Source organism: Micromys minutus (assembly GCF_963924665.1).
Source record: "Micromys minutus genome assembly, chromosome: 1".
NCBI classification, from domain to species: domain Eukaryota; kingdom Metazoa; phylum Chordata; class Mammalia; order Rodentia; family Muridae; genus Micromys; species Micromys minutus.
In genome coordinates, this window is record NC_137969.1 from 83,576,334 (window position 1) to 83,603,556 (window position 27,223).

The 27,223-nt window shown below is 36.8% G+C and overlaps 1 protein-coding gene across 2 annotated transcripts in view; it reads left to right on the plus strand.

Annotated features, from left to right (window-relative positions):
- Nucleotides 1-238: 238 nt before the first annotated feature.
- The window catches only part of RASAL2 (RAS protein activator like 2), a gene marked incomplete at its 5' end in the record, with an annotated part of 265,930 nt that continues 238,945 nt past the window's right edge, over nt 239-27,223 (plus strand). For both annotated transcript variants that reach the window (XM_080920457.1, XM_080920458.1), the window contains one exon: nt 239-440. In XM_080920457.1, the coding sequence (XP_080776583.1) occupies nt 239-440 (202 nt within the window). The remainder of the gene's footprint in view (nt 441-27,223) is intronic.

A 27,223-nucleotide genomic window follows, 5' to 3' on the forward strand; every position in this document is an offset into this window, starting at 1 on the left:
CTGAGCCGGGACCCGCCTCCGCTCCGGACCACGCTGGACCCGCCTCCCGGGTCCCACCCTCCGCTTGCAGGTGGGCTGCGGCGCCCGGCCCTCGGGCGGTGGGCGGCGGGGAAGGAGGTGAGCGGTTTCCTCGTCGGCTGCCGTTCGGGTGCTGGTGGCCGCGCCGTCGTCCCTTTCCCGCAGCCGGGGAGCCCGCCCTGCCGCCGCCGCCGCCGCCGCCTGCTCCCTCTGGGACACTATGGAGCTTTCCCCGTCGTCCGGAGGAGCCGCAGAGGCGCTGTCATGGCCGGAGATGTTCTCGGGGCTGGAGTCCGACTCGCCGCTGCCCCCGGAGGATCTGGACGCGGTCGTCCCAGTCAGCGGAGCAGTGGCCGGTGGCATGCTGGATCGGATCCTTCTGGAGTCAGTGTGCCAGCAGCAAAGCTGGGTCCGGGTGTTCGGTAAGGATCACAAGTCGTCTGCCTCAGAGGCAGGCGTTTCTTATCTTTCCTTGGGCTCCGATGCATTCTTAGTCTCCATCTATCCTAGGTCAGCTGCCCACATCCCTTTTTGTTGCAGGAAATGCTTCTTGAAAGTTTATCCAACATAGCGCCTGGTTATGTGACTCAGTAGGCTCTTTGGACCTCTTTAGATATTCACAGTAAGTTTATAGAGTTGAGCTATCCGGACGTAATTCTTAGGTGATTAATTAAAGGCACTTGCTGCTGGGTCTTCAGGAAGGAAGGATGGATGAAACAAGGCACAAAACCAAGTGAATGGGATTTCATTTCCTTCCTGTTGTGTGAATCGAGGGCTGAGAGGAAGATATGAAAAAGCTTAGTAGAAGATGAGCTAATGAATGAAAAACAAAACAAAATCGAGGGGCGCGGGGGGAGATGGGAAAAGAGACCCAGCCCTAGTCCTAGCCCTTGCACCATCCCCAATTCAAGTGTTTGGTAGCAGTAGATTTATCTACAGCTTTTCCTTGAACCTTACTCTCTCCACTTGTCCTGAGTTCGGAGAGTGTTTCAGATTGCACTATTGTTTCTGGTTTTCATTGTGAAGCTACTCGGTTGCTACTCAGCAGGTTTAAAGTGATGAACACACTAAAAAAGAACTTTCCCTTTCTTCATTCCGAGTAACCATCTTTTAAATTAAAACTGAATGATGATTTTCTGTAAAGGAAAGGCTGTGGCAGCATTAAACATGCTGGATTCATGGTTTAGCTGTGGCTTTCCAAAATACCGAAATAGCAGAATGTTGATCACCTAGCCTACAAGACCATAAAAGACGTAAGTAATGTGGCTGGATATAAGATGGCCAATTTGAAGCATCTGGGATCAGTGTTGAGATGTTGCCCTGCAGTCTGTGCATCTAACCCTGTTAGTGATCAGCATATTATATTTATGTTTTTGCTTTCATGCTTCCAAGTACAGTCTGTGCTTTACAATTCAAGACCACCTTTTCCATGGTTCATAAGTTATCTTTTGGACGGTTCGGTTGACTTGAGGCCTTCAGGCCCATCTCAGAGAGAAAGATCCCAGACATTTGAGTTCTTGCCTCAGTTCTGTCACTGAATTATTAAGCAGTTCAGGGCTGATAAGGCCACCATTTGCCTCAGATTCCTTATCCATAAAATGAGTGGACTGGATTAAATAATCTGTAAAGGTCTTTTTTGTCATAAAGATCAACAGTTTTTATTATGGCTAGTTCTTAGAAATTTACATATGTACCACTTGGTATTTTGCTGGTGTTTCTAAGTTTGTTTTGTTGCTTTTTCTTTTTGCTAACTGGAGGAATTAAAGCAAAGAGGTGGGAACTGATGCAGAGTTGCTCAATTCATTCTCAGCAGGTTGGGTTAAAAGCTTTGCTGCCTGGTAGTCCACCTGTCTGTTAATTCAGTTTAGCTGGTCACTGAATATAAGTTGAAGTACATTGTGGTTAAATTTTATCTTCTTGTCTGTGTACACTTTGACTTACTGTTTTTATACAGTGTTAGAGGGTTATGTTAGAATGTATGATAGTTTGTAACCCATGTTAATTTTTACTAATGTTTGGTAGTCTGTTCTAGAACTGGACTTGTCATAAGCACAGTTTGGCACACACCTAAACACCTCAGCAAACACATCTAAATATGTTTGAAGAAACCTAGAAATTAGTAGCGTACAACTAGGGCCAAGAACCTGATAGTTTTCTTTTTGGTTTTGCCATAGCTTCGTTGTCATTTAATTTTGTATGAGTCATTTTTATCTCCCTGGTTCCAGGTTTCTGCATACAATATGGAATCTGGAGTAGTTGGCTTACATGCACATAAATTCACACACAAGAGGTTGTTTTCTATGTTAAATGGTAGAATTACCACTGCATCATCACAATTTAAAATGTGTGGTTTCTGTCAGTTAATTAAAACTCATTTTTATTTACTGTTTATTTGCTGCTACTTTTCTTCTAAGGATTTCACCCTGGAGACTGCTTTGTTGTCCATAGTTTGGTTCCAATCAAAACTAAATGGGTCTTGGTTGTTTTAGGTAGTTTTAAAGTTGTTCATTGTATGATTCTTTGAGGTCAGAATATCAATGTGGAAAATCAGTTTTTTAAAAGATTTATTTATTTGTTGAGTACACTGTCCCTGTCTTCAGACACAGCATTGGATTCCATTACAGATGGTTGTGAGCCACCATGTAGTTGCTGGGAATTGAACTCAGGACCTCTGGAAAAGCAGTCAGTGCTCTTAACTGCTGAGCCATCTTTCCAGCCTGGAAAAATTAATTTAAAAAATTATTTAGGTAGGGTCTCACTATGTAGTCCTGGCTGGCCGGAAACTTGCCACATAGTCCAGGGTGGTCTCAAACTCATTGAGAACGGTTTGCCTCTACCTCCAGAAGTGCCTGGATTAAAGGTATGAGCGACCATGGGGAAGTAAACACTTAAGGTATAAGTTTGTTTTTCTTGTTTCTTGTCTGCTTTGTGTATCCAAAACTGATTCTCTTGAGTTACCTTTGATTTTCTATATAATTTATAAAGACTTTTTTTTTTTTTTTTTTTTTTTTAAAGTCTGGTCCATCTTTTTCAGAGAAGTTTTTAAACTCCTTTCCTCTAAGTTTGTGGATTCAATATGGACTATGGTCTAACTGGTCCCATTATTTAAGTATGACTTGGCCTACAGATTCTGTCCTGACTTTTGAAGCCAGTAGTTGAGCAAGCTCTCACTTGAGCACTTTTTAACTTACTGTCAAGACTCTTCTCACAAGTTAGGAAGGTGGAGTTAGGATGCTGCTCAGGTCTGGCTTACACAGTGTGGAGATGATGTGCTTTCAATGGCTAGTTATACTGAGGGATGCTGGATGCTGGCTATCTCACATCCTCTTTAATTTTCTTTGAAATCATGAAAACAAAACTAAAAAAAATACTTTTCCCTTCTTAAGGATATCTCATAGAAACTTTTAAGAGCAGTACTTTCTTAGTTTAACTTCACAGATTGGAAGACTGGCACTGTTTTTATTCTATGTTTAACAGGTTTGGCTCTTTGGTTGATAATATATCCAGAGCTTTGTGTATTACCATAATTTGCAAAGTCTGTGAGACACAGCTAAGAGAAAATGTTTATGCTGTCCTTTGTGTAAAATGTTTCATTCCAGTATTAACAGATTGTGTCCATGTTCTGTCAAGAGTATAAAGTTTTGACATTAGTCTGTCTGTCTTGTTTATAGTCTTCCTTATCACCTCCTTTGTCATCAGGTCTAGCAGATCAGTCCTGTGTCTCAGTAAATAGGTATTAAATGTTAATTTGTCTTCCCTTTGGCCATTTAGACTACAACCTGATTGATTTTATGGGTGGTAGAGTAGCTTAAACAAAGACATGCCACAAACAGCTAAATATGGATGCAGAATCCAAGAGCATCAAATGCAGAACATTTCCCAGATATTTATAGCGTCAAAGCAAAGTCAGTTGCCTGCAAAAGCTCAGCAAGCTAGCAAAAGGAAACGGAGCAGCAAAGCTAGCCTTGCTGTCTATGCTTTCTGGAAAACAGGGACAACATTAAAATGAACTACTTCACCATGAGCAGATGAGAGTAGGATACCCCGAAAAGTCTCCACTCATCTGTGTAACAGGTTTTGCAAGGGTGTGCACTAATCACTTTTAAAGAATTAGAGATCAAGTACATTAAAGAGCCAGCAGATATCTTGTATTTTACAATTTTAATGCTTCCATTAGGATTTATCTAGAATATTCAGTTAATAAAATGAGTAACAGCATTAACGTTAAGTTAGTGTGGATCTATGTTTTTATTGATTGCAGAAGGAATCTTTTGAAAAGTTTCTAAAAGTTGGTAGGTACTATTTCATATTTTAGCAAACACAAGCTAAAGGAAGTGAATTAGACTGCACTAGGTACTAAGACTTCTAGAAATGTGTCAGCGGGAGCTGGTAAGCATTTCTTATGTGAGCTGATCAAGTGGAAGGCTTATGTAGTTGTAGTATATAATATTTAATACTTCAGAAATTAAGTCAAAGGTGAAGTCTGTTTTTTTGTACTTTTAGAGACCATGTTTTTGTATTTATTTAAAATATAACCAGCAGCAAGTCCAGGAAGTTGTTTCATTGTGGCCCACTACAGTTTTTTTCTCCCTTGAGACAGGGTTTCTTTTTTGTAGTTTTGGATGTCCTAGAACTTGTTTTATAGACCAGGTTGGCCTGGACCTCAGAAATCCACCTGCCTCTGCTTTGTGGTTGTTGGGATTAAAGACTTTTGAAGAATGCCTGGCTTCATTTTGACCCAGTGTGAGTTTAATGTGGTTCACTTATTGGCCTTTTGTAGGATGTTTTTATTTAACTTTAGAGATGATTAGTGAATTGTTCTCCCCTGCCCCCAGTCTCTCATTCTTACATGTTTCAATATGTAGCCTGTTTTGCAATCATGTATACCTGAATAAAGTTGTTTAGTCAAGTCTGAATGTCTTCAGTGCTCCATATAATAGACTGGAGGAGGAAAGATCAGTGAATATGCATCATATACATTTTAAAACATGTTCACATTACTTGTTTACATTTCTCACGATTATTAGTTAAACTATCACAAATGAGTACTAATACTTTAGAAATTCTCTGAATCTTAGGCTTGAGTTTAGTACTTATAATTTGGCACAGGTTCTGAATGTTGTCCAAATTCATTTGCCTGCATATTTGTACATATGGGGGCCAGAGCCAGATGTGGGCTCTTTATTGCCTTGAGACATTGCCTCTCACTGAGCATATATAGCTAGGTTTTGCTAGGCTGGCTAGCTGGTCATCTGGCTAGTGAGCCCTCAGAGATCTGCCTGCCTCTGCCTACAGTGTGAAGTCACATACATAGAATCATGTCTGGGCGTTTATGTGAGTGCTGGGGATTTGAAATCAGTTCCTCATGCTTACAGAGAAAGCGTTCTAACCCACCGAGCTATCTTCTTAGTCCCTCCAAATTCATGTCTTAATTTATATGTATTAAGAGTTCTTTATCAATTGTGTGTGATCATGCGTATCTGTAATCCCAGCATTGGGAAGGGTGGCAGAGGGGGATTTTGAATTCAAGGCTTGTCTGGGCTGCATAGTAAGAAACAAATAAATAAATGAGTTCTTCTTTCAGATCATAGGGACTTTCCAAGAAAACTTTATGTAATTTTAAATTCAAATAGCCCCATCTTTTTGAGCGAAAATTTCTCATTACATGTTCTATTAATGTTCAGTTCATAGACAATTGTGAACAATTTATTTTATGTTATTTTAGTACAGTTCTAATTTCTATCATTGGTTTATTACTACCTTATTTTGAGAGAATTATAGTATTTTTCACTGACCGAAATTGTAATCTATTCTACCGTCATTGGATTAGAGTATTTTAGATTTAAAAAGTGAATTTGGAAAACTGATATATACAGCTGTATAAAATCTCTACTGACATTAAGATAAATCATCAGGAATCAGTCACATTAATATTTCTGCAATCAAGCCAAGTGCTCTATAAATAACCGCATTAGTTTAAGTCAGAGACTAATGTGAGACAAGGTTATCAACAAAGCTTAGATGTTCAGAGTTTTGTGGATATACATCACAAATTTGTAAATATGGATTTCTATAACTTTCCAGCCTCTACCTAGCTTTTGAATGTTAAAACAAATGTACTATGGTGTTCTATGATGTTAGGTGAAATACATTGCTGTCACTATAGAGGAAAAGAAAAGGAACTCACATGACTAAGACTGTAGTGTAGGCTTACTGAGATTTCTGAAGTGGTAAGAGAGTGGTTTCTGATTCTTTGTTTTCATTAGGAAGAAGGATGAGGTAAGTAGGAGCTGAGGTTTTATGTAATTGTTCTTTACAGTTGTTCTCTTTGGTAGCAAAGTGATTTGATCACCTTTTAAGTAGGTTAATCACAAAAAAGCATCAACTAATGTCTCGAGTTAATCCAGAAAAAAATCTAGCCATTTGTTCTCTTATTCTACTTTACTGAAAACAACTTTCAAGTAACTAGAGGTGTTTGGTTAACTAGGAAGAGGAGTTTGAAGTGTGCTGAAGGCACTACTGAAATTACTTCATTGGATTTGGCAGAGGGAAAACTGCTCTTTGATGTTTGTGAAAAAACAAAACAAAACAAAAAACAAACAAACCCAAAACAAAAAATAAACCCACCTTTCTTCCTGAAGGCTACAAAGTACTGCAGAAGATCAGTGGTTGAGAACATAGTTACGGTGGTTTATCTTCTAGGGAGAAGGCAATCTTGAAGAAGTCCGTGAAGGAAAGTAGAAAGAAAGTATAAGAACACAAGCAAATGTTAATGAGTATACAGTAAGAAAGCAAAGCTTAAACCTCATTTGTTAGATTGCTGTATTTTATTTGTACAGATGTTTTACCTGCATGTATGTGTGTGCACCACATGTGTGCCCAGTATTGTGAAAGTCATACCCGGAACTGGAGTTTTGGATGGCTGTGATTCATATGTGGATGCTGGGAATCAAATCCAAATTGATTGTCTACAAGAGTAGCAAATATTTGTAACTGCTGAGCCATCTCTGCAGGCCTTTGTTAGATTATTAAAGGGGAGTTATCTTTCTTATTTGTGCTGTACAGATATTTTAAATTTTCTACTTCTTATCAAATTACTCTTAACATTTCATTTGCTTTGCTTCTAAGTTTCTATTGGACTCAATACATTGATATTATCTTCAATATGGTTCAAGTTCTAATCTCATTATGTTGCCTGCGTTTCTGAGGCTAAGGGTTTGATAATACTTACATATATATAGAGTGGGATTGTGGACAATTTGGAGAAGAAATACAAAACAAAAACTCAAAATTCAGAGTAGTGTGAAAAGTTAAAAAGAAACATTAAAGTCAATAGTCCTAAGTCTGTCAAAACAGTTTAAAAAGATGTCCTTGCCAGAGAGACACTGGCTCAGGAAGTTGAGCTTATTTCCAAAATTGGAGACAAATTCCACAATTTGTCAGGATTGGAACTCTTAACCTCAGATTCCTTGGCCTCCTGATTTAGCTTCTAGATCTTACTGTTTCCCTTAGGGAGATGACCTTTCAAAGCCAAAGGTTAGGAAAACTCTACAGTGAGAAATAGCAGATTGTGAGTTTCACAGTCTTTAAGGGAAATGCTGGAAGTACCATTACCTAGGTAACAGAAAACAAAAATGAACAAAACATCCACATAGTCGGAGGATGATGGTAATTACAGTAATTTTTTAGAGATAGACCAGAAGACAAATTCTATGCTTTTCTTCTCCTTTATCTTAGTTCTTTAGGCACAAATTCTTTAAACTGTGATTGGAACTAATACTTTAAGGAAGTACAGATGTTACATATGTGATGAGAAAACTAGATATACCTAGTTAACTTTCAACCTTATCCTTTACTTTCTAAGCTCCTGGACACATAATTATTACGTTTGATATTCTGTAATTGTAAATGGTAAATTGCTTAATATGAAAAATTTGAAATTTGGAAAATCTAAAGAAAATTTAAATCATCTACAAATCTGCTTCTCAGAGGTAATCATTTTATAATGTTTTATTTTTCCTGTTTATGTATTTGGTGTTATACTATATGTGTGCAGTATTCTGCTTTTTCTTTACAGTATGTTTTTTCAGATGATTGAAAATATTAACATTTTTCAAATATATTTTAGTTGAATTTTTTTTAAAATAGGCAATACTTTTTTGTTTCAAAATTTAGCAAGTATAAATGAATATTTCTTGAGTTGTCACTCACCCCTTCTGACTCATTTCTTTACTTGCCTTCTCTAAACAATAAATTGTTAAAATTTTAATTTATCTTCCTGCTTCTAGTCAAGTGTATAAAGGGAAAACTTAAAAATTCTGCATTAAATAGGAACCAAGAAATATAGTTAAAACAATAACAACAAAACAAAAACCTGGACTGGAATGGTAGTTCTGTATCTGTAATTTCTATACACAAGAGACTGATGCAGGGGAATTGCTTTGTGTTTAAGGCCCAAACTAGACTACATAGTGAGTTCTAAGCCATCTTAGGTTATAAAATGAGACTTCTTTTTTTAAAGTATGATTTTTATTTCATGATATTAATGAGACAATTTGTTAGGAGTTCAGGGGTCTGGAGTGAGTTTTTAATTGCTTTATAATTGGACTGATAGTATAGATTTTTTACGGTTTATATTCAGTATTTAACTTATTCCTCACTTCCTAGTTATTAATATGTTTGGTACATATATTTTTATGTCAAGACATTCCTCTGTCTTTTCAAGATAGGATTTTTCTGTGTAGCCCTGGTTGTTCTGGAACTCACTCTGTAGTCCAGGCTGGCCTCAAACTCAGAGATCTGTCTCTATCTCTTGAGTGCTGGGATTATAGGCCTGCACCACCACTGGATGGCTGAGTCCTCATTTTTTATAGTGTATAGTGCATAGATGAGTCATAGTCAAGAGATTTAGGAAACATGATAAGTCATTTCTTTCCTTGGCTAGAGAAGTAATTAATCATACAAAAGTGAGTCTTAAAGATACTTGGTAAAATGAGGTGGTCAGTAACTGAGCTCTGATGTAGATTTTTCTTTTGGCAAAGAATGAATAATACCATTTCTACTATCTAGTTTGTGGTTATATTTGTTATAACATATCACTTGGTATTTCAGAGGTTCATCTTCTTGTTCTCCTAAATGGTTTTAGAATTTAGCAGCATTTAAAAAAAGACTTATTTATTTATTTAACATATATCAGTACTCGGTCACTGTCTTCAGACACACCAGAAGAGGGCATCAGATCTCATTACAGATGGTTGTGAGCCACCATGTGGTTTCTGGGACTTGAACTCAGAACCTCTGGAAGAGCAGTCAGTGCTCTTAACTGCTGAGCCATCTCTCCAGCCCTAGCAGTATGTCTTAATTATAGCTTCTCTGCCTTTTTCAGAACTATGTGGGTCAGAACTGATACTGAGTTCCTCATTTATAAACTGCAGGAATTAAAATGAAGAGGCTAGTTCTTCTGCATGAGTTCATTGTTATTGTGAAATATATATTCCCAAAACGTAATCTGTTAGTACAGTTTAGTGACATTGAAATACTTAAATTGTATAATTATCACACCATCAGTATATATTTATATCTATGTTCTGCAACAAAAATTCTGTACCACAAAATAATGGCTCTGCCTTGCACATCTTCACCCTAGATGCTGGTAACCTCTGTTCTAGTTTTTGTTTCAGTGAATTTATCTATTTTATGTACCTCATATTCATAAAATTATGTATTTTCTGGTTATGTTTACCATGTATGTCATGAAGACTCATTTTATCAAAATTTATTCTTTATTATAACTGAATTCCATTATATATGCTTTATTTTGCTTTTCCATTTATCTGCTGATGGGCACTGAGTTGTGTTCATGTTTTCGTTACTGGAATACTGTTAAAAGCTTTGTTAACAAATGTCTGATTCTCTATTCTTAGATGATAACCGCCTATGACTAGACTACCCTTACTTTTCTGTTTTGTAGATTCATCTAACTTGGGTTTATGGTAGTTCTGTAGTTGACTTCTGTGAAACTGCTAACTTTTCATAGTCGCTGAACTGTTTAAAAATCTTGTCAACAATGTATAAGGGCTTCAGTTTCTCTCCATCATTGTCAACTCCTAATACTTCCTTTTGATAACAGCCACCTTGAAACAGTTTTGATTTACGTCTCCCTGATTATTGCTGATGTTGAATATTTCTCATGAGTGTTGGTCATTTATATGCTGTTTAGAAATTGTCTATTCAGTCCTTCTGCATGAATTCTTAGTAAACATATTGGTGGTTTTCAAATTGTTAGGTTATACCATTGATTTATGTATTAATCTAATCTCTAATCACAGTCATAAGCATGATCGTAATGGTGAGTAAAGCTCGTAGAGTGTTCTTTATGAACCAGCCGCAGCGCTGAGTGCCTCATCCCTGTCGTAGTGGATTGCTTTTAGAAACAGAAGTGCTGTGCAAGTGTGACACAAGCTCCAGCCTGCACAAGTTCTCAAAGATTGGCTCTCCTTCCCCCACGTGTGTCCTGGGATCGCACCTAGATTGGTGGCAGGTGCCATGACTCAGGTTGAGCCGTCTAGCTGCCAGTTTAATGAGTCTTTGTAAGTCATCGTCAGAAAAATAGTGTATTGCCATGTTCCATAGATGAGAAGAAATCAGAGGCATGAAGATAAAAGTTAACTTGGCAAGAGTGACACAGCAGGCAAGTGACTGGTGTGAAACACGCAGGTTCTTCTTGGATTTGTTTATAAACACTGTACAGTTTGGCTCCTTACAAATAACTTAAAAAATTTGTGTATTATAACAAGGAAAACTGTACTGGCTGGTTTTGTGTCAACTTGACACAAGCTGGAGTTATCACAGAGAAAGGAGCCTCAGTTGAGGAAATGCCTCCCTGAGATCCGCTGTAAGGCATTTTCTCAACTAGTGATCAAGGGGGGAGGCCCAGTTCATCATGAGTGGAGCCATCCCTGGGCTGGTAGACCTGGGTTCTATAAGAAAGCAGGCTGAGCAAGCCAGGGGAAGCAAGCCAGTAAATGACATCCCTCCATGGCCTCTGCATCAGCTCCTGCTTCCTGACCTGCTTGAGTTCCTGTCCTGACTTTCTTTGGGTGATGAACAGCAGTGTGGAAATTGTAAGCTGAATAAACCTCTTCAACTTGCTTCTTGGTCATGTTTTGTGCAGGAATAGAAACCCTAACTAAGACAAAAACAGTGTATGTCAATTTAGAACTTGCTACTATAATTCTCTTGTGAGTTTTATACTGCACCATTACTGCATGCTAAAGCCATTGGTTATGCTGGATGTGTGCATCTTCATGGACTAGTGGAGGATTTATCATGTAGACAGTGTAAAAAAGCTGTATGTGGGTGGGTGGCACAGATATTTATATATTTAGAACAGGTTCTCCACAATTCATTTATTTTTATTCATAATATAAAGTATGATTTTTTTATATAAAAGCATATCTTTCTAAGACTTTTTGTGTTTAATGAAATTAGTAAAAGTATTGATCATTTAGAAGGCATAAAATGTTAAAAGACCCTGAGTTGTGTTTGTCTTATTAATAACTGTGGCCAGTTCAGTAATGGGAAGTAAGTTAAGAATCTAACATTCTGATTAATTCATGAGTTTTAAAAACTGTTTAATAGGAAGAAATTGATAGAACAAACCACACATGTTTAAAGTATAGCAATGTACTTAAAAATATGTAAGTGACCATGAAATCATCCATACAGTCAAGAAGGAAACATCTGACTCTTTTCCCTGTCCTTCAATTCTAATTTCCTAGTCTCATCTTCAGCTCTGTAGCAGACTACGTGGAGGGTCTTGTCCTCTCCTCTGACTCCATCTATTCTCTGGTGGCATTGTCAAACTTCATGACAGATCCAGATTTCCTCCATCCTATAGACCCTTTCAGTACCCCTCCCCCAATTCAAGCCTACTCCATTCCTTTGTGACAGCCCAAAACTCTAGAAATATGTTCTAGTTCTACCTGGGACCCCCAGTGGCTACAACTGGCAGGGATTCAGAAGCTCTCTTTACCATGCAACCCATAGCCACAACATTCTGCTAAGATCCAGAGAAGGCAACAGAAACCAAGGGACAGAAAACCCACCCACAAAGATAAAACCAGAAATCAGTACTTACTGTCACAAACATCCCCAAAGCAGATGCCTAGATACCAGCCCAGAAACACAATCAATATTAATCAGTAATGCCTCTATCAGAACCCAGCAACCCTACTATAGGCCCTAAGAAACACAATATAGCTGAAACACAAGACAGGGACTTTAAATAGCTATTAAAAAGATGCTCAAAGACCTTAAAGAGGAAGTAAACTCATCCATTAATTAAATCTATGAAAATATAAACAGTGGGATGAATAGAAGAAAACAGTTTAAGACATGAAAGTAGAAATAGGACCACTAAAGAATATCTAAACAGGGGAAACTGGAAATGAACACTATAGGAAGTTAAAATTCTCACTGACAGAATGTAAGTCATAGGTGGGAGAATCTGGGGCATTGAAGATAAGATAGAAGAAACGGATACCTCAGTCAAAGAATGTTAAATATTAAAAAAAAAATCCAGGTATAAAACATTCAGGAAATCTGAAACATGAAAAGGCCAAATCTATGATTAATAGAAATAGAAGGAGAAGAAACCCAGGCCAAAGGCACAGAGAATACTTTCAACAAAACCATAGAAGAAAATTTTCTTAACCTAAAGAAGAAAGTGCTTGTCAAGGTATAAAAAACATACAGAATACCAAATAGACTAGACCAGAAAAGAAATTCCCCACTTGCAGAAATATTTCATCACTCTAGAATGAAACATTTATAGCAAGAATAAAATATGATACCAAAAAAAAAAAAATTCCTCACAACACATAGTCAAAACACTAAACATACAGAACAACAACAAAACAGATATTAAAGTTTCAAGGGAAAGAGACCAAGGACCATATAAAGGCAGATGTGACTTTTAAATAGATGCTCTAAAAGCCAGAAGGGCCTGCAAGGATGTTCTATAAATTTTAAGAGACCACAAATGCCAGCCCAGACTATTATACCCAACAAAACTTCAAATCACAGTAAGTGGAGAAAAAAAAATAACATTCCATGATAAAACCATCTTTAACTAGTAGCTATCTACAAATCTAGCTATACAGAAGTTGCTAGAAGGAAAACTTGAACCTGAAGAGGTAAACCATATCCAAGGAAACAAGGAATAAACAATCTTAGACCAGCAAATCAGTGTGTGTCAGGGGGCCTACTGTAACAATAGAATTGTAGGAATCAACAAATACTGCTCATTGGTAACTCTCAAAATTAACTGTCTCAATTTTCCAATAAAAAGACATAGGGTAACAGATTGGATTTGAAAACAAAAATAGGATTCATTCTTCTGCTATATCTAAGAAACATACTGTAACATCAAAGATAGAAATCACCTCAGGGTAAAAGGATAGAACAAGATACTCCAAACAAATGGACCTAAGAAGCAGGCTGGTCTATCCATTTTAATATCAGACAAAGCAGACTTCAAACCAAAACTAAACAGAAGAGATAGGGAAGAATACTATACACTCATCATAGGGTGTCCTTCTCTATCTCTTCTAAATATGCCCAAACACAAGGGTACCCAAGTTTATGAATGTAAAAATACTACTCCTTAAATTACATATTTTCCTTTACACAGTGATTGAAGGTGACTTCAGTACCCCACTCTCATCAATCAATAGACATCTAGTCAAAATCTAAACAGAAATGCTGGAGCTAAATTATGTCATAAGCCAAATGGACTTCACAGATATTTACAGAACATTTTGCTCCAATACAAAATAATATACTTTTTCAGCAGTTCATGGAACTGTCTCAAACATTGACCATATAATAAGACACAAAGCAAATCTCAACAGATACAAGAAAATTGAAGTAACTCTGTGCATTTTATCTGACCACCATGGATTAAAACTGGAAAATAACAACAATAACAACAGCAGCAGCAGCAGAAAGCCCACAAACTGATGGAAATCGAACAGCTCGATAAGGAAAGAAATTAAGATATTTAATTGAATGAAAATGAAACCACAGCATACCTAAACTTATGGGACACAATAAAGGCTGTTCTAAAAGGTCATTTCGGAGCACTAAGTGCATGCATATCATATACATATCAGTGAAACAGAGTTAGTTCTTTGAGATAAGTAAGGTTGGCCAATTCTTAGCAAACTTAATTAAAAGGCCAAAAGAGAATGTTGAAATTAACAAAATTAGAGTTGAAAAGTGGGTCATAACAACAGCCATTAAGGAAATCCAGAGACTCATAAGGACATACATACATTAACAACTTGTACTCCCCCAAATTGGGAAATCTAAAATCAGAGAACAGGACCCTCAAACAATTTAAAATATCTTGGTGGTAACTAACTAAACTTTATATGATAAAATCTTTTAATTGCTTTAAGAAGGAATTAAAGAAAATATCAGAAGATGAAAAGATCTTTATTCATGGATCAGTAGGATTAATACAGAAGAAATGGCCATCCCTGCAGAAGCAACCTACAGATTCAATGCAAGCCCCACCAGATTTTAACACAGTTCTTCACAGATCTTGAAAGGACAATTTTTAGCTTTACATGGAAACACAGAAAAACCAGGATACTGAAAACAATCCTGAATAATAGAATTGTTGGAGCTATCACCATTCCTGATCTCAAATTGTACAGCATAGTTGTAGTAACAAAACCAACATGTTACTGATATAAAGGCAGACATGTTTTTTAATTCAACCAATTTTAAATATTTAATTATAAAATTAATACACCATTCAAATCACCAATACTACTAATATACCAAATATTTTAACTTCTAGTATTTGCTTTAAATTTATTTTTAATTCATTCACTTTACATCCCACTCATTTCCCCCCTTCTGGTCATCCCCTTCCATAATCTTTCCCTCCATCCCTTGTCCCCTTTCTCTCAGTGGGTGGTGTCCCCCATGGGTATCCCTCCGACTCTGAGGCTAGGTGTATCCTTTTCCACCTAGTCCAGACAAGGCAGCCCAGCTAGAAGAACATATCCCATGTACATGCTACAGCTTTTGGGATAGCCTTCACTCCATTTGTTTGGGATCCACATGATCTAAAAGTAGACATGTTAATTAATGGAATTCAATTGAATTGTAGACTCAGACGTAAAGCCATACAACTATGGGTACCTGATTTTTAATAAACAAGTCATAAATCCACACTGAGACAAAATGTGCTGGTCAAAATGGATGGCTACGTGTGTTAGAATGCAAATAGATCCCTACTTAACACCCTGCACAAAATTCAGTCTGATAAAAGAGAACACTGTGAGTAACAGTCTTGAATTCATTAGAATAGATAAAGACTTTATGAGCAATACATCAATAGCACAGTCACTAAGAATGAAAATTAAAAGCAGAACCTAAAGAAACTGTAAAGCTTCTGTATGGCAAATGACACCATCATTTTGACAAAGTGACAGAGTACAGAATGGAAAATACTTTTTACCAGCTACACATTTGATAGAGGTCTAATATCTAAAATATATAAAGAACTCAAAAAATCTGATATCAAGAAAATAACTTAATTTAAAAATGGGCTACAAATCTGAACAGAATTCTCAAAAAATGATACACAGCTAAGAGGCAGTTAAATGAGCAACATCATTAGTCATAGGGGAAATGCAAATCAAAACTGCTTTGAGATTTCATTTTATACCAATCAGAATGGCCAAGATTAATAAAACAAACGACAGCTTACTTTTGTGAAGATGTAGAGTGAGAACACACATCCATCACTGATGGAAGTGTGAACTTGTATAGCCACTGTAGAAATAAGTATGGTGGCTATTCAAGAAGCTGGAAATAGATCTACCTCAAGATCCAGCTATACCACTTTTATATATCCAAAGGAGTCTACATTCTCCTACAGAGAAAGTTGTTTAACCATGTTCACTGTTCCTCTATTTATAATAGCCAGAAATTGGAACTAGCCCAGATTTCCATCAGTGGAAGAGTGGCTAAAGAAAATGTCACATATTTACTCAATAGAAAGTTACTTAGCTGTTGAAAAGTAAAATCATGAAATGCACAGGTAAATGGATGGAGCTAGGAAAAAAAATCATCCTGAGTGAGTTAATCCAGATTCCAAAAGACAAATATTTATATATTTGCTTTTATGTGGATTTGACTTGTTAAGTCTTTGATAAGCATGCTACATATAGCCGTGAAGAGTAAGGGACTGGGGGGAAGGGACAAATCTTCCTAGGCAGGGGAAATAGAATAGACACTCATGGATTATTGGGGTGTGTGAGAGCAGGAGTAGAATGGGAAGATCAAATGAAGAGAGAGAAGAGAAGATAAGGGAAGGACAGCTAAACTTAAGGGCCATTTGAACGGTGTATGAAAACCCAGTTCAGTAGAAGCTTCTTAAAATTATATACATATGTGAAAGAAATTTGAATGGAATCACAAAGCCCCAGCTAGATATCTCTTGTTATGGAATAAAGCTTTCAGTTCTGGGGATGCATATAATTAATTAAATTGGTGGTGAAAGGGGCTCTATGGACACTCCCAAATAACCCATGCTATTGTCAGGGCTGCTCGTTGTTCTCCATGGGCTGATGGTAAGGCTGTTACTGAAGACAACAGCCACACAACTCATTGAACAGGGAGACGTTGAATTGACGCCTACCTACAGTCTTCCTCATCCATACCTGACTAGTGTTCATGGCTCTGGAATGTACTCTACACGCAACAGGAGGAGAAAGATAAATGCCAATTCAGCAACAAATCCTTCGGTCTACAGTGGCAACCTACCTACATGCAAGATGATGCTGATGCAGTAGTGCTACACAGCCTGGGGAGTAATCAGCCAATATATGATGGGATTTAAGGCCCACACCATGGGATGGAACCCACACCCACTGCTGCTTGGCTGACCATGAACCCGAGACTACATATCCCAAGGACCTAAGCAAAACCAGATACCACCATTTTTCTAAAGTAGTGGTTCTCAACCTGTGAGTCATGACCAATTTGGGGTTGCATATCAGGTATCCTGCATACCAGATATTTACATTATGATTCATAGTAGTAGTAAAATTACAGTTATAAAGTAGTAACAAAATAATTTTATTGTTGCAGCATTTGGAAAGTTGAGAACCACTACTTTAAAGGAATACAGCAATTAAATGACTCCTAATGACATTCTGCTATACTCATAAATTTATAGATCATTGTACACATCCCTTATCAGAGAACCTTCCTCCTGCAGCAGATGGAAACAAAATGAGAGACTTATATTGAGACAGTATGCAGAGAATGAGAAACCTTGGAACCGTACATCCTAAATGGGATGTCTCCATTGAATCCTTCCTCTTAGAGCTCAGTAGATCCTGTGGAAGAGGAGGTGGGAAGATTTTAAGAGCCAGTGGGGATGGAAGACTAAGGAAATAAGGTCTTCTAAACACGTAGGACTGACACACGAATTCACAGAAACTGGCAGTACGCACAGAGCCCACACAGGCCTAAGTGTGATGGTGTAAGCACTGAGAGTAAAAGTGTACTCGAGCTGCCAGCCCTAGCCCAGAAGCCGTCTCCATCTGATAACTGTTCACAAAAGAAAATTTAGTTTTTTCCAATGGAGTTTCACTGAGTCTGCAAAATGACACTTATGACAGGCTCCATACCTAGCAGCAGAAGGCCAGCACAAAACTAACTCAGTGGCAGCTTTGGAGGCTTGTCTCATAATGTTTTGCCTGGGCATTTTTTTAATTTTAATTAATTAATTTCCTTATAAGTCTTTTGCATGTATATATCATGGGCTTCAGTGTTGTGTTTTCATGGGATTTCTTTTTTTATGAATGTGTGTCTCCATGTCTGTATGTGTTTCTTGTGCTTTTTCTTCTGTTTGTTTTGTCCTATATTAGTCTGTTATTATTTTGCTTTATTTTTTAGATGTGTTTGTATTCTAATGAGAAAAAGAAAGGAAGGGTATATGTTTGGGTAGGTGGGAAGTTAGGGAGGGTCAGCAAGGGGTGGGGCAGGGAGCCATAATCAGAATATATTGTATGAAAAGTTTTTTCAATAAAATAGAAACAGTCATCTATGTCTAACATTTTGTGTATGCATGCATTTGTAGGACAGAGGCCACAAATGAGTTCTTTTCCTTCTGTCATGTGAGTCTCTGGGATTGAACAAAGGTTGCCAGGCTTGATGACAAGTGCCTTTCCCCATTGTATCATTGTTTCATTCCTAAAGAATTTCATACAGGTAAACTCATATGATATAGATGCTCACTTCTGGTCTGTCCTTTAGGACATTTTAAGACTGAGCTATTAGATGTAACAATAGTTAGTAGTTAATTCCTTTGTTTGGTTATATAGAATTTAACTGAATGGGTATTGTTTTTGATGAACTTTTTGCTATTAATTGTTTGTAACTATGATAGGTAATGATAACGAAACTGTTTAAGTCTTTCTATTGACATGCAGGTTTTTTTCTTCTCTGGGGATGGAATTTAACAATGAACTGTTGAGTTATATGGTAGATATATGTTTAATAATCTAAGAAACTACCAAATTGTTTTTTTTAAGAGATTGTACCTACCAGCAGCGCTCAGTTCCCAATCCACATCCTCCTCAGCATTTTGGCATGGCCAGTATTGTTTTTAGCATCTCAAGAGGTGTGTAGTAATATCATTGTGGTTTTATTTGCATTTCCCTCAAGACTAATGCTGTTGAACATCTTTTCATGTGCTTCACCAGACATTCATAGTTCTTTAGTGACATGTTACATCTAAATATATGAGTTGTGTGGCTTTTTCATAAATCCTGGACCTAATTTATTAGATATGTGATCTATAATGGTTTCTTTCCTTCTGTGTCTTGTCTTAATTGTTTTAGAAATGTCTTTCAAGGGATGAGGAGAACACTCTGTTGGTAAAGTACTTGTATTGCAAGCATTAGAACATGAGATTGACCCCTGGAACTCACATAAAAGTGTCACAAGTTATATAATACACAACTGTAGTTCTATCTCTGGGGTGCAGACAGAGAGGATGCAGGTACTTGCTGGTCAGCCAGTCTAGTCTCCTGAACCTTCTTATCTTATAAATGGTGTAATTAAAACTGGGAGTGTGTATTTTATTTGAATACATCATTCAAGCGCTTTCTCCCATCTTTAAAATTGCCATTTTTCGGTAAATCAAGTCATTTCTTCTGGGATTAAGGTGAACTTCTCATGTTCTTTACTACAGCTTCTGAATAATACTACTAATCTAGAAGAGGGGTGATTTTCTAAACAGACGAAGAGGTTAGAGTAGAGGGACCTGGTCAGGGAACTTCATCGAGTCTATAATGCATGTGTTTTACCACAGGTAGGGCATTGATTAATGCTTGTTTTTATTGGCTTATTATAGGTATTTTCATGAAAAAATTAAGTAAGTTGGTAAGTATGATAAAAGGCAAGATTATTTATGGGCCTAGTCCTGATAAAGGAGTTTTTTGTTTAGTCACGTAGTCACGATAAACAGAAAACAAACATAAAATTGTAACTATAAAATGCACTTTAAAAGGAAGCACGTAGTTCTTCAAGAATGTGGATCAAATTTAGTGTAATGTAGTAGGGAAAGCCTTAGGAAGTTATATCAGCACCAAGTCCTAAAGGGTGAATAGCTGTTAATTAGGTGAAGAAAATTAGCAGCTAAATGTTCTAAATTGAAAGGATAGTTTGTATAGAGGTCCTGAGTGAACTTGACAATTTTAAGGATGGTCATAAAGACTAGAGTGGCTGGATCAAAAAAGTTTTGAAGGCAGATGGTTTAAAATGAGGCTAGAGAAAAACCTGAGTCAAAGACGTGGAACTAGCAGGTGATGGTGAGTCTTAGCCATTGAAAAGGCCTCTAGATTGAGTGTGGAAGATAGATGTGTGTGCTGGAAGAGTAGCGGGAAGGACTAACCGATAATGGTAATTTATCAGCTAACAGATAATGGTAATTTAGGTCAAGGAAATGAAGAGAGAGATAAACAGATTTGTGAGATACTTAGAGGATCAAAATTAGGAAGACTTGGTAAATAAAGAAACGGATGGGACAGGAGATGTGGGGTAGTATAGGGAGATCTGTTGAGTGTGACCTTTGTTTTAACAGTGAAGAAACACTTAGGATGTTGACATTGTTTGCAAATACAGTTTTCCATGGGTGAGCTGGAAGAATTTCTTTTCAGAGAATTGTGTATAGCACCCATTATAAACCTGTACAAACCAGACATTTTCCTTGAAGTCATTTTTTTTCCTTTGGTGCTGGAGATTGAATCCAGGGTACAGGCGATAGCTTCATGTTGTGCTATAGAGGTCCACCTCCAGCCCCTAAAGTCTTACTTGAGATCCCTTTGTCTGTTCCTCCCACTCCCCTCCCTGTGGCTAAAACAAATGTTCTATTCTCTAAGTCTTACTTAGGTATCTGATATATTGAATATTGTTTACTGAAAGCAAGCTTTATTCATTTTAATATGTTTACAATAAAGCTCACCTTTAGAGGTTTTGTGAGTAAATTCTTACTGCCTGCACCAATTTTCTGGGTTTTTCTTTTTTTTTTTGTATTTTTTCCTTTCTAATGAAAACCTTATATTGTTTACAAGTGTTTGAGGAGCTTTGGTGTATGTAGTATATGAAATCATGATGGGCATTTTTTGAAGTTCTTTATAGTAATTTTGTGAAATAGATACAATTATTGATTACTAAATTGAGACTCAAACAGGTGTGACTTACTCAGAGACCATTTTCTAGTCAGTTCTCTACTATCAGAAAGCTTGTATCTCTAATTTCTTTGTCTCTTACAATTTCTTGTAGCCTTTTCCTCAGACCCCAAACCTCTCTCACTCCCTGGTTTATATTACTTTGTGTGTAACTGAAAACAAAAATAAAAACAAAAATTGAAAAATACAAATCAACACCAGCAAACTAAACAAACTCGGCTCAACCCCGCCCCCTTATTCAGCATTTTTCATTTTCCGGTTTACCTTGCTGAAGTTGGGTTTGTTTTCTAGGTTTCTGTGGCAGCTTTTAGAGATAGATGTCTAAGAGCCAAGCCTTTCTATAGGACTCTGCCTCTTTTTGTTTATGGTTCTTTTTGTTTATGTTCCTTGAAGACAAAGGGCACCCTGAGTCCTGTCAAGGAGCATGGAGTCCATGGAGCTGACTCCTGTTGTTACTGCTGGGATAATGGCTGACTGTATTGCCAGCTTCATTCATGAAACGTTAAATAGAATGAGTTTGAAGTCTTAGGCACATTCAAAAACATCAATATGCCTCATCACCAGTCTGGCTTCTTCTGATATAAGAGACAAATGAGACAAATATAAGCTTGCTCATCTGTCCTACAAAGCCAGTACCAGAGCTGATAAAAGCGCAGGAAGTCCACTAAGTCAGAAAGAAATTGACGCTGTTTGCTCTGACTGTGCTTCTTTCAAAAAAAGTGGAGATCAAGTGGATATGGGTTTGATAAATATTTTTAGGTATTACCAATGAAAAAAGTGATTACATATTAAAAAAAAAGTACAAAAGGGTGTCTTATTTGTTCTGCCCAATATGTATCTTAATGAGTGTGCAGGAAGAGAATCAATAAAAAAGGCTAGTTTGTGAACTGACTGTAGTGCCTGTTATATGCAAATCTCTGTATATATGAAAAATATGTGTCAAAGAGCCAGGGTATTCAGAACCATGAAATGTTTTGTTTTTATTTCTTTTGGGCATGTTTTACATATTTCATTAAATATTAAAACAGAAAAAGTAATGATTTGGATTTTTCAAATTTTATAGTCAGCTGTTCATTAAACATTGAAGATGTAATACTTTTTTGTTGTTGTTGTTGTTGTTCACAAAATACTTTTGAAGAGTCTGCTTAAATTTATTTTTGGATCTTAAGCAAGTAAGCCACAGGTTCATAGTAATGCTAAGTATTGTATGAAGAATACCAGGATTTCACAGTAAGCAGATACAACGTGGGTACCAGATTTAGTTAATTGACCATTGTTTTCCAAAATAATTCTTTCAGATCACTAAAAAAATTACCTGCCATCATATCTACTAAGAATGCAGATGGCCTTGAATATCTCCCCTCTTCCTCTAGTCAAACTGTATAAGTGATGTGTTAAATCATTGCATTTTGACAAGTGCCTAGGCAATTTAGGTGTGTACTAAGGTTTGAGATCTCTTGGTAGAGAAGATTGCTCAAATTGCATATATTACTTTCCTATTTAAGGTGGTCAAGTTAGGAGATCTCTGTAGACACTGAGAATTAGTATATGTGTTTTTTTAAAGGAGTTATTTATGTGTGTGAGTACATTGTAGCTGTTTTCTCACACCCTTGAAGAGGGTATCAGATCCCATTACAGATGGTTTTGAGCCACCATGTGGTTGCTGGGAATTGAACTCAGGACCTCTGGAAGAGCAATCAGTGCTCTTACCTGCTGAGCAATCAATCACCTTTCCAGTCTAATCTGTTTTTAATGTAAGAATCAACTAGAACTTTAGAGACTTGAAGACAACCTAATATTTAATTACAGCACTAATGTTTTATTAGTTTCTCCTGAGGCTGAAACTTGGACTTGCAAAGGTATAAACTCTGTAGTTTGGCTCAGCACTGTTATGCTTCTAAAAACTGTTTAGTTCCTGTTGAAGTAAGGAAGTACATACAAGCTGTGTGTTCACCTTGCTGCCTGTCCCCATTTCCTGTCCATTCTCTAGATGCTCTTTTCTAGATGCCACTTCTTCAAAAATTGGCCTTAATCTAAAAGTGTAGGAAGAATGGGAAGACGTGAGGTTTCTTAGCACTTAGAAAAATTGAATGTGGTTGACATGCTGTTTACATGTCTACTGATTTGTAACGTAAGTTTGCAGATCATGTCTTTCTTAACCCATCTTTTTCAATTTCTTGAATATTTACTTAATTCTATTTTATTTAGATTCTGAGTTTAAGTAGTTGGCTTTGGGAATAAAATACACGTGGAAGTGAAAATGAAGAACATGTTTTCATTTTTGTCTTCTTTGCAGTACGATCATATCTAAGATCTGGAACAAAGAGGGCCAGCTGTTTCTCTTGTTTATTGAATAAATTTTAAAACATACTGTGGAAGCAGAAGCTTATGTTGATGGTATTTTATGTATTTGTTTATATATATTTATTTACAAATAGTAAAGCTCTTTTTTCATGTATGGTAAATGAACTTGGTCAGATGATACATTCATTTAAACTGTTATGATTAAGTGAGATAGTTTTTTGATTATTCTTAAAAACATCCTCATGCTCCTTTATAGTAGATCTGCATTTTTCTTTAATCCTCAGCCATTGGTAACAATAGATCTAATTTCTGTTATACTTCTGCATATTTTTAGCTGTGTCCTAGATGAAATAGTAAGATATGTATCTTTATATTTCTGGTTTTATTAATTTAATGTGTTTTTATTTGAGAGTTTTCCATTTTATTATTTTAATTTGTTTTAGTATTTTGTTTTTATTGCCAAGCAATACTCTGTTATGGGAACTTATTGTAGCTTGTTCATTTACAAGTTAATGAACATTTGCTTTATTTTATACAGTTGTGAATATGCTTATAATCACTGATGTGCAGTTTTTTGTGTGGGCAAATATCTTTTTTTCTTGTGCAAATCTCTAAGGAGTGCAGTTACTAGATTCCGTGATAAAGAATATATTTAACTTTATTCAGTGCTTGTTTGTCTACCTTTAGGCAGGTTCATGAAGCTCTATGTGGGTTTGAACTTCTGACTGTAAGGTCTCTGCCTCAAAGTCTTGGGATTACAGGTGTATACTATTACATCTGCTTTATATTTAACACTTTCCAAAGGGACTGTATTTATGTGTGACATTACATTTTTAAAGCGTAAGTATTTGCTGAATGAGGTAGCACATGCTTGTAATCGTATTATGTTAGGGGCAGAGGCAGAAAGAAAATGAATTTGAGGCCAGTTTGGCCTACATACTATAATGAGGCCCTGTCTCAATCAATCAGTAATAAATAGTTACATGCCATATGTAAATGTGTCATGAATAAACGTATTATATAATATACAGTGACAGATTACTATACAGAAAGCACTGTTTTGTCTTGAGGTATGTCGTTCTTGCCATTGAGTACTCTTCAGACTGCAGCCTTTGCTGTCATCTCCTTGAGTTTTCTAGCCTCACAGACTGAAACTCATTGTCCATTAAATAGTAAATCTCCATAACCTGCTCCCCACAGCTCTTGATAACTACATATTTTGAATCTCAACTAATTTAAAGACTGTTGTGGGTACTTTCAGAAAAGTAGAATCATACAATATTCACCTTTTTATGTTTAGGTTATTTCACTGTATAAAATGTTTTCAGGACTTATCCATATTGAAGCAAGTGTCTGAATTTTAGTCATTATGAGACTGACTAGTGTTCCTTTGAATGTATTGGCCATGAATCTTTAGACATTGATTTGCTGGTGAATGCTTTGGGTTTTAACACTTTGGCTATTGTGCATGTTGCTGCTATCAGAATTGCTACACAAGCAACCTGTCAATTCTTGCTTGGAGTGTTTAGGGGTATACCTAGGAGTAGAATTGCTGGGTCATATATTTTACTTTAGTTTTAGAAATGAGATCTCAGTACATCGCCAAGGTTGCTTTAAGCTCCTAGGTTTAACAGATCCTCCTGCTTAAACTTTCCAAGTATCTTAGACTTTGCATTTGTGCCCTTTTGCCTGGGTCATCATTATGGTTAAATAGCAATTTCTTGTTCTTTTTTTCACATTATGAAAGAGACCTGAAAGTAATCCATTTGTTATTTTAAATTAATTGAGTTTACTTTTTAAGAGAATAGCATTTTCTCCCCTTCATTTTAATATTCTGTATGGACAAGCTTAAAATTGCATTGTCTAATTTGTAGGTTTTTGTGTGGACAAATATCTTTTTTTCTTGTACAAATCTGTGAAGGAGTGCAGAGTTACTGGATTATGTGATAATCCAGTTTTCTCAGACTTAATAGCTAGGATTGTCAAACTGAAGCAGAAAAAATAAAAAATAAAAAGCCTGTGAAGCCTTTGTTCTATTACTTAGTTTTCAATTCCTTTTAAAATATGCTGAAAATTAGGGCTGTGTGAAGTTATACTTTAGGATAATTAGCATCCCGAGGAATTTAAGAAGGCATTTTAGGACAGTAGAGATTATTGCTCACAAATTATACCATCATGGGGAGAGATCATATTGCTAATAGGCTGATTCTTGAGCTTCTAACAGAACTTGTTGCTGGGGTTTATAGGGATACAGATGATTAGTGTAACTAATAATTTACATGTACTGTGTTTTTAGGTGCTTATAGTTTATTGCTCTTAGTTTTTACAATATCACATGCTGTTATTTCTGGTTTGCACTTAAGAAAACAGAAGTATATAAAAGGTTACTAACGTAGTGGGACTTGGATTTAAAACTCTGGTGTGCCTCCAGAGCCTCCCTTATTCTTGTTTTCTGTATTCTGTACTAGGAGGTAGAAGATGGGATTCATGCCCTCCAACAGTTGTCTAGTTGAGATATTGGGCCTCAAGGGTATGTGTTTGTGTGCATACACACATGCATCTGTGTTCATGTGAGGAGACTGGAAGGACATTAAAGTCTTGTCTTTTTCACTCTCTACCTTATTTATTTACTTAGTGTGTATGTTTGTATGTGCACATCTATGTACATGTGTACATGTGGAGGCCAGAGGAAGAAGCTTTTTGCTTTATTACTTTTCCACATTATCCTTTTGAGACAGGATCTCTCACTGAACCTAGAACTATGCTGTTTGTCCAGCAACTCCCATCTTCATGTCCTCCCCACCACTATTGACCCCAGGGCTGAGGTCACAGCTGAGTTCAGCTGTGAGTGCTTATGCCCGAGTGCTGAGATTCTTAAGTCAGTCTTTATGCTTGCACAGCAAGAACTTTTCCCACTGAGCCGTCTCTGCAGCACTTCACTTTGCTGTTGTGAGACATGGTTTGTTGCTGATCCTGAAGCTCACGGATTTGGCTAGACTGGCTGGCCAGCATGCCTCAGGGACACTCTTGTCCCTTCCTCCCAGTGCTGGGCTCTCATTGCTGGACTTCCATGCCCTGTTCTGTTTTGTTTTTGTTTTTTAAACATGGGTTTCTGAGATAGAACTAAGGTTCTCATGCTTAGGTTGTAAGCACTTTGCCAACTAAACCATGACCTCAGCCTGCTAGGTATATAGCGAATATGTTTACAGGTATAGAGTGCAATAAAATGCTGTAAGTAGAAAAAGAGTCCTTTTTCTGACTCAGTTGTCATAGTAATACACAGTCAGGATTCTGACTGTAGCTGGACTGTGGTTTTGACCTTGAGAAGCAGTATGGACCATGTGCATTATGCATTCTTTAATGCATAAGAGACACAGAAACATTCTTTTAGTACATTAAAGAAAACGTAGCCATGTATCTGTGAGTCCCAGTCTTGCCTTTTCCTGTCAAGTACTAGGATTAAAGGCGTGCACCAATGTGCCTGAACTTTAATAACACTCTTAATGCTCAGGTTTATGCTCAGAAAACTGTGTGTCATTCATTACACAGCATTTTGTCATCTCTAGCCTGCGGCCTCATGACTTCCCTGAGTCAAACTGATTCAGAGTCCTGAAGCCTGAGTCAGGAGAGCACAACTCCTGCTGAGATCCCCCATGCTAATAGATCTCCCTTTGTGCGAACAGATGATCAGGAGACTTTAAAGCAGTTGTTATTGTCCAGCACTTAATGATAGTATAGTTTGGTATGTTGTGTTCTCTTGCCTTGGAGTTATTCTGGAGCTTTAGTGCATATATGTATGTATGTAACTTCTTAAAAAGAGGCCATAGGAAACTGTTTTCTCTTCTGAAAAGGTAGCATTAGGGGTACAAGGAAAGTGGCAGAGTGTTCCTGTGAGAATAACAAAAGCAGTATCAGCTCTGTGCTTTAATGGAAAGAATCAGAACAGCAACTCCCTGTCATTGGCAGTGCTTTCTGTGATTTTTTATTTATTTATTTATTTTTTAAGAAATTCAGGCTAGATTATTGAGAACATGTTTCTTGGAACTATTAGTTAAAAGTAATGCCTGGTAAATATAGTGTAAATTTTAAAAAGGAAACAATGAAAATTACTTTTGTAA